Raw genomic sequence first — 17,556 nt, 5'->3', positions numbered from 1 at the left:
GTACTTTTAGGCAGTTGGTTTCATACTTTGTTCATACAAAGTTCTATCCTAATTCTCCATGCTGGGTGTACTTCAAGTGAATGTCATCTTACATTTGATAAGATATGGCATTTTTTATTATATATTGATGGATTTTGTTTGCTGAGCTTTTTGGATTTTAGTATTTGTTTATGATTTTTTAAAAATAGGTTTTATTTTATTCAGATATGTTGAGGCCAGCAAATCATGAGATGATTGCAACTGAAAAGATAATTTATTACAGTTCCCAAGAGGAAGGATACATGTCACACAGGGCCACAGAGGAGAAAAACTGAGGTCAGTAGCAGGCACACAGCGAGAGAATATCAAATCCTGAACACCATAACATCATTTAATTTAATCTGTAATATGATTTACACCCTAATCATATTACACACCTAAAAAACACACCAAGTTTTCTTAATGTCATCAAGTATGTAATCCATATTCACATTTTACTGGTTATCCTACATACATAACACTCAACACATATATGCATTTTTTTTTTTCTTTTTGGTGCCATTTTACTTTTCTTTATTTTAAAAATGAGGTTAACTTCATATAACTTAAAATCAATTATTTTCCAATGAACAATCCCATGGCATTTTGTACACTCACAATGTTGTGTATGTACTACCTTTATCTAATTCAAAAATATTATCTCCCCTAAATTAAACCTTGTACCCAGTTGGTAGTTACTCCCTGTTCTCTTTCCTAAGCCCTTGGCATTCATCAGTCTGCTTTCTGTCTGTATGGATTTACCCATTCTGGATGTTTTATATAAAGGGAACCATGCAATATGTAACTTTTTTGTCTGGCTTCTATCACTTAGCTTAAGGCTTTTGAGGTTCATCTGTGTTGTGGCTTGTGTCAGTATTTCATTCCTTTTTATGGCTGAATACTATTCCTTTATGTGGATATACCACATATTATTTATTTGCCCATAAACTGATCAACATTAGAGTTGTTTCCATTTAGGCTATTATGAATAGTGCTGCTATGAACATTTGTGTACAAGTTTATGTTTGAACATGTTTTTAATTCTTTTTGGTACATACCTAGAGTGGAATTGTCATATGGTAGTTCTGTTTAGCTTCTTAAGGAACTGACTAAGTGTTTTTCACAGCACCTGCATCATTTTACATACTCAGTAGTATGATGCATGAGGGTTCCTTTTCTCCACATCCTTGCAATCCCTTATTTTCTTTTTTTTAAAAATAACCATCCTAGTAGGTATGAACTTATCTCATTGTTGTTTTGATTTGCCTTTTACTAATGACTGCTGACCTTGAGCATCTTTTTATGTTTGTTGTCATTCATATGCCTTCTTTGGAGAAATGTCTATTCAACTCCTTTGCCCTTTTTTTTTTTGTTAATACTCACAGAAGGACATTGATTTGAGAGAGAGAAAGGGGGTGGGGGAGAGAGAGAGAAGTGCCAATGTGAGAGAGAAACATCGATTGCTTACCTTCCGTATTCACCTCAAGTGGGATAGAACCCGCACCCCAGGTATGCACCCTGACCGAATGGAACTGGCGGACTTTTTGTGCATGGAATGATGTTCCAACCAACTGAACCACACAGCCAGGTCCCTTTGCCCATTTTTTAACTGGGTTGTTTTGGGTTATCATTTTGTTGAATGGTAGGAGTTATTTATATATTTTAGACCCTTTTCAGATATTTGATTTGCAAATACCTTCTCCCATCTGTGGCTTGTCATGGTGTCCATTGCACAAAATTTTTTCTTCTGATAATGTTCAATTTGTCTATTTTTAGTTTTGGTGCTTGTCCTTTTGACATCATATTTAAGGAATCATTATCAAATTCAAAGTCATGAAGATTTACCCTTATGTTTTCTTCTAAGAACTTTATGGTTTTAGCTCCTGCATTTAAGTCTTTGATCCATTTTTGGTTATTTTTTTGTACGTAGTGTGAGGTAAGCATCCATCTTCATTCTTTTGTATGTGAATATTCAGTCATCCCAGCACCATTTGTTGCAAGACTGTTCGTTCCTCATTGAATGATTTTGGTACCCTTGTTCAAAATTATTACACCATAGACGTATGCGTTTGTTTTTGGACTTTCAATTCTATTCCATTCATCTACATGTCTCGCCTTATTATCAGCGTTAAATTCTTTTGAGCACTGTAGTTTTGTAGTAAGTTTTGAAATTGGGAAGAAAGTGTCTGCCAACATTATTCTTCTTTTTCAAGCTTGTTTGGCCATTTGGGTCCCTTGTAATTCCATATGAATATCAGGGTTGACTTTTTCTATGACTGAAAGAAAATACAACTGATGGCTTCGGGTAGTATGGTCATTTTAATAATTTTCATGTCTTCCAGTTCCATGAGTACAATATGTCTTTATATTCATTTAGGTCTTCTTTAATTTTTTTCTAGCAATATTTTGTAATTTTATTGTATAACTCTTGTATTTTCTTGGTTAAAATCTCTAGTATTTTATTGTTGATTCTATTGTAAATGGATTATTTTATTTTTGGATTGTTTGTTGCTATTGTATAGAAATACAGCTTATTTGAATGTTTATCTTGTGTCCAGCAAGATTGTAGAATTTGTTTAACTCTGATCTTTTTTTTGTGGATTCTTCAGGATTTTCTATTTGTAAGACTATGTCATCTGTGAATAGAGATAGTTGTACAATTGTTCATAGTATTCTCTAATTATCCTTTTAATTTCTATAAGGCTAACCCATTTTTATTTCTGAGTTTAGTTATTTGTGTCTTTTGTCTTTTTTATTGTCACTCTAGCTAAAGGTTTGTCAGTTTTGTCATCTTTAAAGAACTGAATTTCAGATTTATTGGTACTCTTTATTATTTTTATATTCTTGAATTTGCTTATCTCCCTTCTAATTTTTTTTCTTTCCTTCCTTTTGCTAGATTTCAGTTTAGTTTGCCCTTCTTTTTCTATTTTTTTAAGGTATAAAGTTGGAGATTTTTTTAAAAATTAAGGCATTATTGCTTTAAATTTCCTTCTGAGCATGCCTTCCCTGAATCCCATAAGTTTTAATATATTGTTTATTTATTATCACCCCTTCTGAGTTATATGCATTTTATTTAATTCTCCAGTATTTTATTCTGTTTATAAGGCACATATACAAATTATAATAATGTTGTTATTTGTAGTGGCAGTGTTTTATTTAGATTTTTCATAGAATTCTTAATTTGTTTGCTAACCATTTTTCTAGAATCTCAAGACTTACATCTGGTATCATTTTTGTTTTCAATATTTCTAGAAATTTCTTTCATATAGGATCTGTTGATTGTTAATTCTCAGTTTTTAAAAATCTTAAAGTGTCTTTCTTTCATCCTCTTTTGTGAAAAAAATAGTTTTGAATATATGCAATTGTATATCAGTACTTTCATTTTTATTATTCCTATGACTTCTACTGCCATTGTTTCTTTTGAGTAGTCTGCTGCTGTACATGTAATGTCAATTCTCTATAGCTGATCTTTTCTCTCTGCCACATTTTATTTTTAAAGTATATTTTATTGATTATGCTATTACAGTTGCTCAATTTTTTTCCCCTTCACCCTCTTCTGCCCAGTACCACTCTTCCGTCCAGGAACCCCGCCCCTCTTAGTTCATCTCCATGGGTCGTGCATGTAAGTTCTTTGGCTTCTCCATTTCCTCTACTGCTCTTAACATCCCCCTGTCTATTTTGTACCTACCAATGATGCTTCTTAAATCCTGTACCTTTTCCTTCATTCTCCCCCTTGCCCCTCACTGCCGATAAACCTCCATGTGATCTCCATTTCTATGATTCTGTACCTGTTCTAGTTTTTTGCTTAGTTTGTTTTTGTTTTTTCAGATTTAATTATTAATAGTTGTGAGTTTGTTGTCACTTTACTGTTCATTGATTTGATCTTCTTCTGTTTCTTAAATAAGTACCTTTAACATTTCAATTGATAAGGGCTAAGTGATGATGAACTCCTTTAACTTTACCTTGTCTGGAATGCACTTTATTTGCCCTTCCATTCTAACTGATAGCTTTGCTGGTTAGAATAATCTTGGTTTTAGGTCCTTGTTTTCCATCACTTTCAATACTTCTTGCCAGTCCCTTCTTGCTTGCAAAGTTTTTTTGAGAAATCAGCTGACAGTCTTATGGGAACTGCCCTGTATGTAACTAATTCGGATTTTGTTTAAAATCAACTTCTTATATATTTTTTTTCTAGCAAGATAGCCTTTTATTGTATCTAATCTGCCATATTGTCATTAGTGGAACAATCTTTTTATTTTTAAACCCCTTCTAAAAAAATACTGTTCTTAAGTAATATATGTAAGTGTAAAAACTTCAAAACAAAACAGGAAGTTATAAAATAAAATTGCTTTCTTATAGCGTGAGAAATAACCACAGGTTTTTGGTTTTTGTTATAAATTAGATTAAAATAAGTGATAATTTAAAATTTTAAAGGAGAAGCAATTTTAAGATAGTTCATAGTTACATATTAAAAATAAGAGTGATTTTATAACCAATTACAATTTATATTTGAGGTAGAAGTAGTTATAATATTTTGGAAATATGAAATGGCAAACATTGTAGGTTTTATGAAATGGTTAATTTTACAAGCATATGTTTGCATACTATCACAGAAAAATAAGTTTTCAATATATTCAAAATATACTACTAAATCAGTCTGAAGTACAAGGTATAACTTTAAATTGGGGTTTAGGGTGATGGAATTATTATGTATCCTGAATATGATGGTTACATAGAAACATGTGTTAAAATCCATAGAACTGTGCATGCACACAAAAGTTCAATTTAATGCATGTTAATTAAAAAAATAAAATTTTTCAAAAAGTATGCTCTATTTTGAAAATTAAAATTAAATCGGTAGGTTTTCAAAGATTCTATGAAGTTTATTTTATGTATTTTCAGTGGTATTTTTCACCAGTTTCATTTTGACCTCACTTCAGTTTTAAGGCATTAAAACTTTTTTTTTTAGATAGTGCAGAATCCTGTACTTGCTACGATATAGTAGGCCAGGGTTTGTAAACCTCAGTGACATTGACATCTTTATTGTGGCAGCTGTCCTATGCATTTTAAGATTTTTAGGAATACTCCATTAGGTACCAGTAGCAACCCTCCCACAGGCCCTCCACATTGTGATAACCAAAAATGTTTCCAGACTTTGCTGAATATCCTTGAGGGTGGAGCGGTGTGTTAGGAGACAAAATCACCACAGGTACAAGTCACTGTACTAGGCCTTAGTGGCTCATGCTCTTTGGAATACATGTTTCTTTATTTTCAAAGCTTGTCAAGCAGTTATTGAGTGGAATGATTGTATATATGGTAACAGATCTGTATATATAATCTACCTTTTGCTACAGCATGAATGGAACCGGAGACTATTGTACTAAGTGAAATAAGTATGTAAGTGAAAAACATACCATATGATCTCACTTGTAAGAGGAATCTAATGAACAAAATAAAGAGCAAAAAAGAACCATAGACATTTAAACATGGACAAACTGACAGCTGCCAGAGGGGATGAGAGAGGGGAGGGAGGGGAATAATGGTGGAAAGAAGGGGAAGGGATCAAAGAACATGCATGAATGACATGGACAACGGTGGGGGATTGACTGGGCGAGCCGGAGGTGGGCTGGTGGGAGGAATGCAAAGGGGGGAAATGGGGACAGCTGTAAAGAATAAGAATTAAAAAAATGTTAGGAGCTTTAGTTGATCAGATATTTGAACTCTTTCAGCTATTAAATAATAGAAGAAAATGGAATTGAGTATGGTATCAGCATGGAACAACCTAATGATTCATTAACAGTCAGTCATAATGATTCCGAAGATTCGAAAACAGCTTCTCAGGTAATTTGAGGTAGGGATTCAACTGGGAACTTTTCCCCCATTCTAAAGGAAAACAACATGCCATTTAACAACGTTTTATGCTTAAGGAATAGGTTATACTTAGTGTATTCATGAATTTTAACATTTTATTATCCATTGCTCTATCATATTTAATTGTGTATATTCATAAAATTTTATACACAAGGAAAGTTTCTTATGTTGAATTATATTTTATAATTTCAAGTTGCATTTCCACGAACAATTTTATTTTAATGTTTGAAATAAAATATAATAAAAATCAACATTTCACTTAAGAACTGCTTTCTCTCTATCAGTCTGTGAACTGACAGCTCTTGCAAAGTATAAAGTAGATAATTAACTGAGAAATTAATGACATTTCATGGTTATAAACATTCTATTTTTTTAAAAAAATTATGTTTATATTTTGTAAACACCCAACTGATTATTTATTTTTTATTATTATTTTTCCAAAGCATCCAACCTGTATGGACTCCGGGGATCCTTCCTTTGGACAAAATAATTCTGGTAGAGTTTTACCCATCACTACTCATGAAGCAGATAATTCACTCACATCACAGAATATACCAGGGCCCCTGACCCAAGCACAGACTCTTTCTACAGAGCAATTTCATCTAGTGGACCAAAATGGACAACCTGTTCAATATGAACTTCAGTCATTGGGAGATTCTAATGCGCAAATGGTGAGTATATTTTATAAGTAACAAGTTTTATGCTATTTATTAAGTTGTATTAGTAAATGGCCTTAATGTCTTTATTTTATTGTTTAATTTTTCAGTTACAATTTACTTTCAGTATTATTTTGTATTGGTTTCAGGAGTAGAGCATAGTGATTAGACTTTCATATACAAAGTGTTCCCCCTGATATTTCCATTACCCACCTGGCACCATAAATAGTTATTGCAGTATTACTGACTGTGTTCTCTGTGTTGTACTGTACATCTCCGTGACTGTTCTACAACTACCAATTGGTATTTCTTAATCCTTTCACCTTCTTCACCTAGTCAGTTTCTTGACACTACTGATTTACATTGGGACCAGCCCATTCAGGACAGATGTGGTTTTTCTTACCTTAATTCCGTAGTAGTCAGACTTCCATTCAACTCAATTTCAGACAGTTCTAAGTAATGGCTGTTCTGTATTTTACTTGTAATTTTGATGTGGTTGTGCAAAGAGGTGAGCCATGTCTGCCTATGCTGTTGTCTTGCCCAGAAGCTCCCCAAAATTATTTTTTAAATCAGAACTTCAATTATAATTTATACAACAAATAAACAACCATTTTACCTAAAGTTAATCCTTGTTTCTATTGTTTCTATTCTAGAACATTACAGAGTTAATCTCTGTCCTTTTGTTCCCATTTAATCCAGCTAAATTCTGGGGTTGAGAGTCATTGGTTGAGAGGGGGCCAAGTATAAACAAGGGCTTTTTGTGTATGTTCAGACTCAACAAATTTCTGGGGCTACTTTAGGACTGAAATGCAAAGTAAGAGGGTAAGCTTCTGAAACCATACCACATCACCAGCAGAGGTTAATATGCAATACATAATTTAGATGTGAACCATCTACATTTTAATATTTCATGTCCAGCATAAAATACTTTCGTAATTTCTCCTCTTATTTGACATTTACTCTATTTTATCTCAAAACATTTAGAAAGTCTGTATGTTCTGAGAGAAAGATCAAGGAGTCTAAATGTATGAAGTGTTAGTATTTTACACCTAGTACCTTTCCTAAAAAGTATGTTATATTTTGTTATTTGTTTGATTCTAAAAGAGTTCTGTTCTCTCCTTAATTTTCTTAAACTTTGTATACAGAGAGATTATACAGGTTATTTTACATTGTTTGGGGTAGGAGTGATACAGAGGGTTATTTAAAACTATGAAATAGGAAACGTGGCAATAAACATAGGAGTGTAAGAAAGTATTTTTCTCAAAGAACCCAATATCAAGAAGTGGTGATATTCTGGGAAACTGAGTGGAACTTTTTGGGGTTTTTATTTGTTTTAATAGACTTTATTTTTTAAGAGCAGCTTTAAGTTCACAGTAGAATTAAGGGTAAGATACAGAGATTTCCCGTATATTCCCTTCCCCTCTTGCATGCATAACTTTCCTTATTATCAATATCCCCCACCAAATGGAGCTTATTGAAAAAGTTGTGTTTTCTCCTTTCTTTCTTTTATTTTTATTCTATTAACACTTAGTCCCATTATATCTCCCTCCCCCCTGCAATCACCATACTGATGTCCATGTCCATGAGTCATTTTTCCTTTTTCTTAGTCCCTCACCCCCTAACCTCTCCCCTGCTTAGCTGTCATCCTGCTCTCCATCTATGAGTCTGTCTCTGTTTTGCTTGTTAGTTCAGTTTGTTCATTAGACTCCACATATGAGTGAAATCACATGGTATTTTTCTTTTTCTGACTGGCTTATTTCACTTAGCATAATGTTCTCCAGGTCCATCCATACTGTTGCAAAGAGTAAGATTTTCTTTTTTTTTTTTATGGCTGAGTAGTATTCCATTGTATAACTGTTCCATAGTTGTTTTATTCACTCATCTGCTGATGGACACTTAGGCTGCTTCCGTATTTTTAATATAGAAGCTATCAAGGAGCTAGTAAAGTTTCTGTGGTGGTTCAATATGAAATGAATACAGAAGTTTTGGAATGAAGCAGGGATGGTATTTTGAATTAATATATTGTACACAAAGAGGCCACTAATTATGAGACTACTCATTAGCCAAGCTTTTCTGATAATTTTCATGGTCTCAGATAAGATGTATTCCAGCAGATGATTCTTCAAAAGTGTGTGTTTTCATAGCAAAGATGAAAGATAATTACCTTTTTTGTAACAGAAAAAGTAACATTATCAAATTATATGAATTGAAAATAGTTTTTTAGGTATCAGGTAGAATAAGCTAAGGAGAAAAAATAGAGTTTTCACTGTGCTTGGGACACAGTTTCAGATCAGTCTTAATTGTGACATTTTCATATGATTGAGTAAATTATAGATATACATGTTTTACTGGGATTTAAAAATACCCACAGCACTTTTATTTTCTAAGAATTAGTGAAATATTTTCACAGATGTTTAATCTCATTATAAGGAGTAAAGAATTTATTTGTATTTTTAAAAACTTTAATTTTATTTCTTACACTATTTCAGATGTCACCATTTTCCCCCTCTTTGTCTGTCCCTACCCAGCCCTGGCCCCTCCTTCCCTCTGGCCATCACCACACTGTTGTCTGTGTCTATATGTTATGCATATATGTTCTGTAGCTAATCCTTCCACCTTCTTTCATTCAGTTCCCCTTCCCCGCTCCCTTCTGACAGCTGTCAGTCTGTTCCATGTATCCATGCCTCTGTTTCTATTTTGTTCTTCAGTTTATTTTGTTTACTAGATTCCAAATATAACTGAGATCATATGGTATTTGTGTTTCTCTGGCTGGCTTATTTCACTTAGCATAATAATCTCCAGGTCAATCTGTGCTGTTGCAAAAGGTAAGATGTCCTTCTTTTTCATGGCCCTGCACTATTCCATTGTGTAAATGTACCACAGGTTTTTTTATCCACTCATCTACTGATGGGCACTTTGTCTATTTCCAGATCTTGACTATTATAAATAATGCTTCTATGAACCCTGGGGTGCATATATTCTTTTGAATTGGTGTTTCAGAACTCTTAGGATATATTTCTGGAAGTGGCATCATTGGGTCAAAAAGCAGTTCCATTTTTGATATTTTGAGGTAACTCCATACTGTTTTCCCACCAACAGTACACTAGGATTCTCTTTTCTCCACATCCTCACCAGCCTTTGTTGTTTGTTGATTTATTGGTAGCTATTTTGGCAGGTGTGAAGTGATACCTCATTGCGGTTTTAATTTATAGTTCTCTGATGACTAGTGACATTGAAGATTTTTTCATATGTCTATTGGCCATCTGTATGTCCACTTTGGAGAAGTGTCTATTCAATTACTTTGCCCATTTTTTCATTGGATTTTTTTGTCTTCCTGGTGTTGAGTTGTGTAAGTTCTTTATATATTTCGGAAATGGACCCCTTATCAGATGTATCATTGGCAAATATGCTTTCCCATACAGTGGGTTCTTTTTTCTTGTTGGTTTCTTTTGCTGTTCAGAAGCCTTTTATTTTGATGTTGTTCTATTTGTTTATTTTTTTCTATGTTCCCCTTACCACAAAGAAGAATAAACTCAAAATAGATAAAAGACTTAAATGAATGTTGTGAAACCTTAAAAATCCTAGAAGAAAACAAAGGTAGTAAAATCTCAGACATCTCTTGTAGCAATATTTTTGCCAATATGTCTCCTAGGGCCAACAGTAAAGAATTTAAAACAATGTTATTACTGCTGCCTTTTAAAGTCCAGGAGAGCATTTTGTATTGTTTTATTTTTGTCTTTTTTTAGGTTTAAATAACATCATCAGGTATCAGGAGGCAGTACAGACTAGTAATTAAAAGGAGTCAAACTGCTTGGGTTTGAATTTCCATCTCTGTGTTACCTTGGGTGAATTTTGTAACCTCTGTAATACAGTTTCCTCCTGTATAAACTGTATATACTTCATATACATGTAATGAGCATTAAATAAGGTAATACTAAGTCATGCCACTTAGTATGCACTCAATAAATGTAAAGCAGTTATCATCCTCAGAGTTTACTGTGCCTTTTTATGCTGAAGTGATGAGGTATGGCAACATATTTTTATGTCAAGAAACTTGATAAACATTTGAGGTAAGGAAATCATTCCTACTCTTAGTTTCTGGAACATGTTTATGATTGTATTTATTGAGGCTGTTTTTTATTAATTTAATTTATTCAAATAACCCCCTTGGAATAATGCAGTCTCTATCAGGCATCAGCAATGTTTTCATGATTTTACATAGCAAAAAGGAAGTCTGGGAAAGTGGATTGGAATGAATAAGGAGAGTTTCTTGCTGTAGGTAAAGGTAAAATAATAAAATTATGTCAGTAGAAAGTAGTATGTTAGGTAATAAAGTTTATAGGCTGTCCAAAAAATCTGGAACTATAGGATAAACTTATTTCAAATAATTTATTAATTATATCTTCAAATGATAGGCTCAAATGTTTTTCTTAAACTTAAGATTCCTTTTTAGTTGACATTCTAAATTTGTGGCAATGGGTTCAGTTATTGAACTGAAAAGAAAGTATAATAAATATGCTGTTTTCTCTATGTTTTTAGACTTTTGAGGACTCTAGTATTTCCTACAGACCAAGACAGGTTATATATAAATGCAGAGATATATAAACAAATACTGTTTAAGTAGACATACAACAAGTTACAGTTTTTAAACTAATGAAATGACTTAAAATGTAGATGATTACCACACATATAGGTCAAACATGTATGGGTAATACAAAGAATATAAAAAACTTAATATATTCAGTTCAATCAGAGACTTGTTCAGATTACTAAGTCATTAGATTTCACCTCTGTGTAATGAATAAGATATAGGTGGTTAAGATCATAGGATGGAAGGTCAAACTGCCTGTCTTAATCCTAGTTTTACCACTTATCAGTTGTGAGACTTTGGAAAAATTTTTTATAATGAGAGATAAATAGTATTTACCAAAGAAGTAGGCATGTCTTTAATAGTTTAAGTAATAACTCTGTTAAATTATTGTAGGCTTATGCATTTGATTTCTTTTGCTTCCTAGATGATTGTTGCCAGCTCATTAGAAAATGGACAGGTACTTAGAGTAATTCCATCTACCCAGACAGGAATGGCACAAGTGATTATACCTCAAGGGCAGCTTGTGGATATGAATAGTCCTCGGGGTGAGTAATAATGGGACACAGGGGATTTTAGAATGTTTTAAAGAAAGAAATGTATATTTAGGAAAATCATCTTGTGAAAGTCAGGGCTAAAATTGATTTCTTTGGGTAAGATTGTGAACTGAATAATTAGAAAAAGTTTTCATAGCCCAAATAAATTTCAAGTTCATTTTTCAACTCCTGTCTAGGTTAGCTGTCTATTTCATTTTGGAATTCTATGAAGCTGGTTGACTCTTGCTTCCTCCCAAATGACCAGTGAGCATAAAATAAATTCTTCTTAATTATAATAACAGTAATAATAACACCAACAATAATAAGAATATAGTGCTAATAGCTACTGGAGAAGATTTTACATTTATATTTATATCAATGTTGTTAGCCATGTGATTTAGTACTTTTATTTTTTAAGGATTCTGTTCATCCTCTTTGTTCTTTTCCTCTTTCCTTTGTTCTTTCAAATTCAGAAATGAGACTCAAATTCCCAGTTTCTTTTTATTTTTTCTTTATCTATTTAATAATATCACTATTCTCTTCTTTTTCCTTCCCTTGCTTTTCCATCTATTTGAATCTCTTTTCTAATATAGCTATACTGTTTTGTCACTTATTCATGGTTAATGATTTAGGATAGATATTTTTATCTTAGTGTTATGATTCTTTGTCTTTGTTAATAGTCACTAAGATGAAAGGAAAAAAACATAGTTTGAATAAAACATTATAAACATGGTATAGAAACAAAAGAGTCAGTTTTACATTTTCCTATTGTGAAATTCTTAATACATATAACAATTACTTCTGCCACTCTTACGTCCTAGCTGATCAATATAAGTTCCAAAAACTTAATTATAGTATTTTAGTAGTCAGTATTATAATGGGAAAATAAACAAGTTTATCAGAGAAATTCTCAATAAAGCTTTGTAAGTTTTGTTATCTTTAGTTTCAGAGCATATCTTCCCTGTCCTATTTTGAATATGTAAATTATAGTTAGTTACATTCTCAGGGTCTTAGTCAAATACTGATGTTGCTTTGTTCTTGTTATTGTGGTTAAGATCCCTCTGAAGAGAAACCCAGCAACAGAAACTTACCAACTGTAAGAGTGGATGCTTTAGCAGACAATAACAGTGGTTATATCCTTCATCCACAAGCATCTCTCACATTGCCCAAAACAACAGTGACCAGGTGAGACAGTGGGAAAGAGGCGCTCATCTTTTGATATCGCCATTGAAATGTTTTTTTTTAAGTTATTATATCTAAAGCTGGCTAACTATAGAAAAGATCAGAAATTTGGGAAATAGAATAAACTCATCAAATATATCTTTATTTTAATGGCATCTTGGCAACAAGGAGTCTACTCTAAAAAGTATAACTATCCAAAGTGCTGCTTTTCCTCAGAGACATTTTCCTTTGACATTTTGAAGCAACCTGAAAACATCTTACAATAACAGAGTTTTTAGAATAAAGAAATATGCATTCTAGTTCCTAAAATTTTTAATGGTTTCATCATATTTTTATGTGTTTAATTCCTCTGGTAAAGTGTTTAAATGTGTTTTGTTAACATTTATTTCAGCTTTTACTTTTGCCTTAAAATAACACTTTATACTAATTTAGGGAAATAAAGATAATGATTTTATATTATTAGTAATTTTAAAAAATATTTTATTTATTTTATTTTTAAGGAGAGGGGAAGGGAGGGAGAGAAACATTGATGTGCTAGAGATGCATCAATCGTTTGCCTCTTGCATGCCCCCAACTGGGAACCTGGGCTACAACCCAGGCATGTGCCCTGACAGGGAATCAAACATGCGACCTCTTGGATTGCAGGCCAGCACTCAGTCCACTGAGCCACACCAGCCAGGGCTGTATTATTAATATTCTTTTAATTGTTCTAAGAATTAATATTCTTTTAAAATACTTTAAAATTAACACAATACTTATGACCTTTAGTCTTAGAACTTGATATAATATCATACTATTCTTATTTGAAAATGTTTTATTAGCTCATTTTTTATGATTATATAATGAGAAGAATATCAAATAAGCTTTGAGAGAGAAAGATAAAATACTTGAATTTGTTGAAACTACAGGTAGTTGGAAGAACTAACTTGGGCTTTTTCATTAGCAGTTACTAAAATAGTCACAATTTAAAAAACGATAATTAATATGCCTATCAGATCAAGCTGTCATTATTATTACAGTTTCTTATTGATGATCTCAGGCTTTTGTTTTTGACATTGGCAAAGAGAATAAAGCAGTTGAATGCCATGTTTGTGTGTGTGTGTGTGTGTGCGTGTGTGTGCGTGTGTAACTTGTAATATATATTTATATATATATTTCTCCTTGTCCCAGAATGCCTGAAGAACCGTTTCTTGCTCCCCTCCAGCCACTTTCTTCTAACACACCTATGTGGGCCTGCCGCCTTAGGAGCTGTGAGGTGAGTTAAAAGTAATCCTTACCTAGATTCACTTAATGAACTACAATTCATCTCAAAACGTCCACTTTCGAATATGACTAACAGAGGCTATATCTGTACTCTTTTGTTCGTGGTTATTCTAAATGTGATCTCATTTAGTCTTTTATTTGCTGGAGATTGTAAGCTCTCAGAGATCATATAAATCTTCTCACTTCACTGTCATTTCTTCCCTTGTCTTCCATGAAATTTTGCCACCATGTTTCTCTACTTTTTATCTTTTGACCATTCCTTTTTCTTTCTTTGCTTGCACTTAACATATTTTCATATTCCCAGTAGAAATTCTTCACATTTCACCATTTAACCTTTTTTTATTTCTTTGCATTTTATCCTTTGGAGAGCTTATTAACTTTGTTGGGTTTCAGCTATCACTTTTATAAAAATGATCCCCCAATCTACATCACCTGTTCTTTCTTTCATCTTTTAAAATTTTTATTGAATGTATTAGGGTGACACTGGTGTATAAAATTGAACAGGGTTCAGATGTACAATTCTATAATACGTTATCTGTATATCGTATTGTGTGTTCACCACCCCAAGTCAAGTCTCCTTCCCTTGCCGTGTGTCTCCTTTACCACCTTCTACCTCCCCCTATCCCTGTTTCCCTGTGGTAATCACCATCCTATTGTCTGTGCATGCCTGTGAATTATTTTCTTTGCTTAATTCCTTCACCTTTTTCATCCAGCTTCTTAACCCCCCTCCCTCTGACAGCTGTCAGTTATTCTCTGTATCTATGAGTCTGTTTTTATTTTGTTTGTTAGTTTATTCATTAGATTCCACGTGTAAGTGAAATCACATGGTAGTTGTCTTGCTCTGGCTGGCTTATTTCACTTAGCGTAATACTCTCCAGGTTGGTCCATGCTCACAAAAGGTAAAATTTCCTTCTTTTTAACGGCCAAGTAGCATTGCATTGTGTAAATGTACCACAGCTTTTTTTGTCCACTCCTCTATTGATAGGTACTTGAGCTGCTTCCAAATCTTGGTTATTGTAAATAACGCTGCAGTGAAGAGAGGTATTGATATATTCTTTCAAATTAGTGTTTTGTGTTTCTTCAGATGTATTCTGAGAAGTGGAATTGCTAGGTCATTAGACATACCTGTTTTTAATTTTGGGGTGTAACTCCATACTGCTTTCCCCAGTGGCTGCACCAGTCTGCATTCCTACCAACAGTGTATGAGGGTTCCCTTTTCTCCCCATCCTCACAAACACATGTTGTTTGTTGATTTATTGATGGTAGCCATTCTGGCAGGTATGAGGTGATAGTTCATTGTGGTTTTTAAAAAAAAAAATTTATTTATTTTCTATCACCATTTATTCCCGCTATACCCTTTTCAACCTCTACCCACCTCCTGTCCCCACAATTACCATACTGTTTTAATTTGCGTTTCTCTGATGGTTAGTGACATTGAGCATCTTTTCATATGTCTGTTGGCAATCTGTATGTTCTCTTTGGAGATTGGAACAGCCACTGCGGAAGGCCTTATGGAGGTTCCTCAAAAAATTAGAAATGGAACTACCTCATGACCCAGTGATTCCACTTCTGTGTGTATATCTGAAGAAACTCAAAACACAAATTGTAAAGAATATATTACACCCCTATGGTCACTGCAGCATTATTTACAATAGCCAGCTATGGAAACAACTCAAGTGCCCATCAGTGGAAAAGTGGATAAAAAAGTGGTCGTACATGTATACTATGGAATATTATTCAGCCATAAAAAGGAATGAAATCTTACCATTTGTAACAGCATGGATAGACCGAGAAGGTATTATGCTAAGTGAAATAAGTCAGTCAGAGAAAGGCAAATATTATATGATTTCACTTTATATGTAATATAAAGAACAATATAAATAAACAAACAAAACAGAAACAGACAAAGAGGTAGAGAACAGACTGATGGTCGCCAGAGGGGACGGGGGTCGGGGGACTGGGTAAAAAATGGTGAAAGAGATTGAGAAGTACTGATTGGTAGTACAGAATAGTCATGGGGATACAAAGCACAGCATGGGAAATATAGTCAGTATTATAGTAATAACTGTGTATGGTGCCAGTTGGGTACTGGAAATATCAGGAAAACACTTTGTAAAGTATATGATTGTCTAACCACTATGTTGTATACCTGCAACTAATATAATAATATTGAATATAAACTGTAATTGGGAACTTTTTTAAATAATTTAAAAGAAAAATATATAAAATGTATTAGCAAGATAGAAATTAAATGTGGAGCTAAAGAATAAAAACAAGAATGGAACCTTAAAATGGAAGAAAGAAATGTGTATCTTAATGAACTACATGGATGTCTGTGTATATGTATGTGTATATATACACATACACACACAGGCATATACCTGTTTGTCTATAAGCATCTACATTCAGGAGAAAGATGGCTTCTGCAGTATGGGGAATGACTGAGCACAGGGATATTGGCAGCTGACTCTTCAGCTCTCTCTTCAGAGCCACCAACCCCAGACTCCTCATGCAGCCCTAGTCTGCTCTGCCTTCCCTTCACTGGAGCCCAGTGGTAAAATTCTAAACCATTTGAATATTCTGAAGGAAGACAGGGGTAGGATTCACAATTTCCAGTCTATGGGAAAAGTTGAGGTTCAGACTCTAATGGGAGAGAGGAAGGGAGAGAGAATTTACATTCAAAATGGGAAACTTAGTTAATTAGTAAATTCTGTGTCCAATAGGTGAAAGTACCATATTTTGCTGTGTTAAATGTGCACCTACATTTTTGTGTGCATTAGACATGAGATTATTATACCCATTATTACAATTATTATGTAATTATAATAATTGATAAATTATATGTTATTGATGTATAAATGTATATACATGATAACATACAATTATAAATGTGCAAAATTTATCATGTATAAATTTTACTCAAAAACTTGGGCAAAAAAGTGCTCATTATACATGGCAGATACAGTAATTATGCTAATTTCCCTAAGCTAAAAATAAAAAATCCCATTACCTATTTTTGGTACTAAGGTTCAGACAGGAATTTCTCTCCGAGAAGGATGTTTTTGAAAACAATCTTGATAAAATGAACAAGTTCTTTGATATCATTTTTATATGAGATACATTACAATTTTCATAGGTTTTCAAAATAGATTGATGGTATCATATTAAAATCAGTTTCAGTAAAGAATCCCCAGAGAACCAGTATTTTGTGGATACTTTTATGCTTATTTGGTTAGATATAAAGGTAGAATTTTAAGTATGTGAAAGAATGGATACATGGTATGTTCTCCAAGCTATCTTCCCTAAACACTACTAATCTCAAATAGGATTTTGATAAAGTCATTCTGACAGTAAGTCCTGGACAGTATCTATTTGATGAAGCTGGTTGAATTCAGATCAGGTCCACTGGTTGTAATAGACCATTGATCTGAGGAGAGAAATGACA

General features: G+C 33.2%; 1 protein-coding gene across 1 annotated transcript in view; it reads left to right on the top strand.

Annotated features, from left to right (window-relative positions):
* CARF (calcium responsive transcription factor) overlaps window positions 1-17,556 on the top strand; it is a 48,639-nt gene that overhangs the window by 9,377 nt on the left and 21,706 nt on the right. The window contains exons 4-8 of the mRNA XM_054585819.1: window positions 5,745-5,856; window positions 6,330-6,557; window positions 11,558-11,678; window positions 12,722-12,851; window positions 14,019-14,103. Coding sequence (XP_054441794.1) covers window positions 5,788-5,856; window positions 6,330-6,557; window positions 11,558-11,678; window positions 12,722-12,851; window positions 14,019-14,103 — 633 coding nt within the window. The 5' untranslated portion in view covers window positions 5,745-5,787. The remainder of the gene's footprint in view (window positions 1-5,744; window positions 5,857-6,329; window positions 6,558-11,557; window positions 11,679-12,721; window positions 12,852-14,018; window positions 14,104-17,556) is intronic.

This window comes from Pteronotus mesoamericanus, unplaced genomic scaffold, assembly GCF_021234165.1.
Source record: "Pteronotus mesoamericanus isolate MK-2021 breed Mesoamerican mustached bat unplaced genomic scaffold, CSHL_Meso_final contig_90, whole genome shotgun sequence".
NCBI classification, from domain to species: Eukaryota; Metazoa; Chordata; class Mammalia; order Chiroptera; family Mormoopidae; genus Pteronotus; species Pteronotus mesoamericanus.
This window is presented reverse-complemented; position numbering and strand designations above follow the sequence as displayed.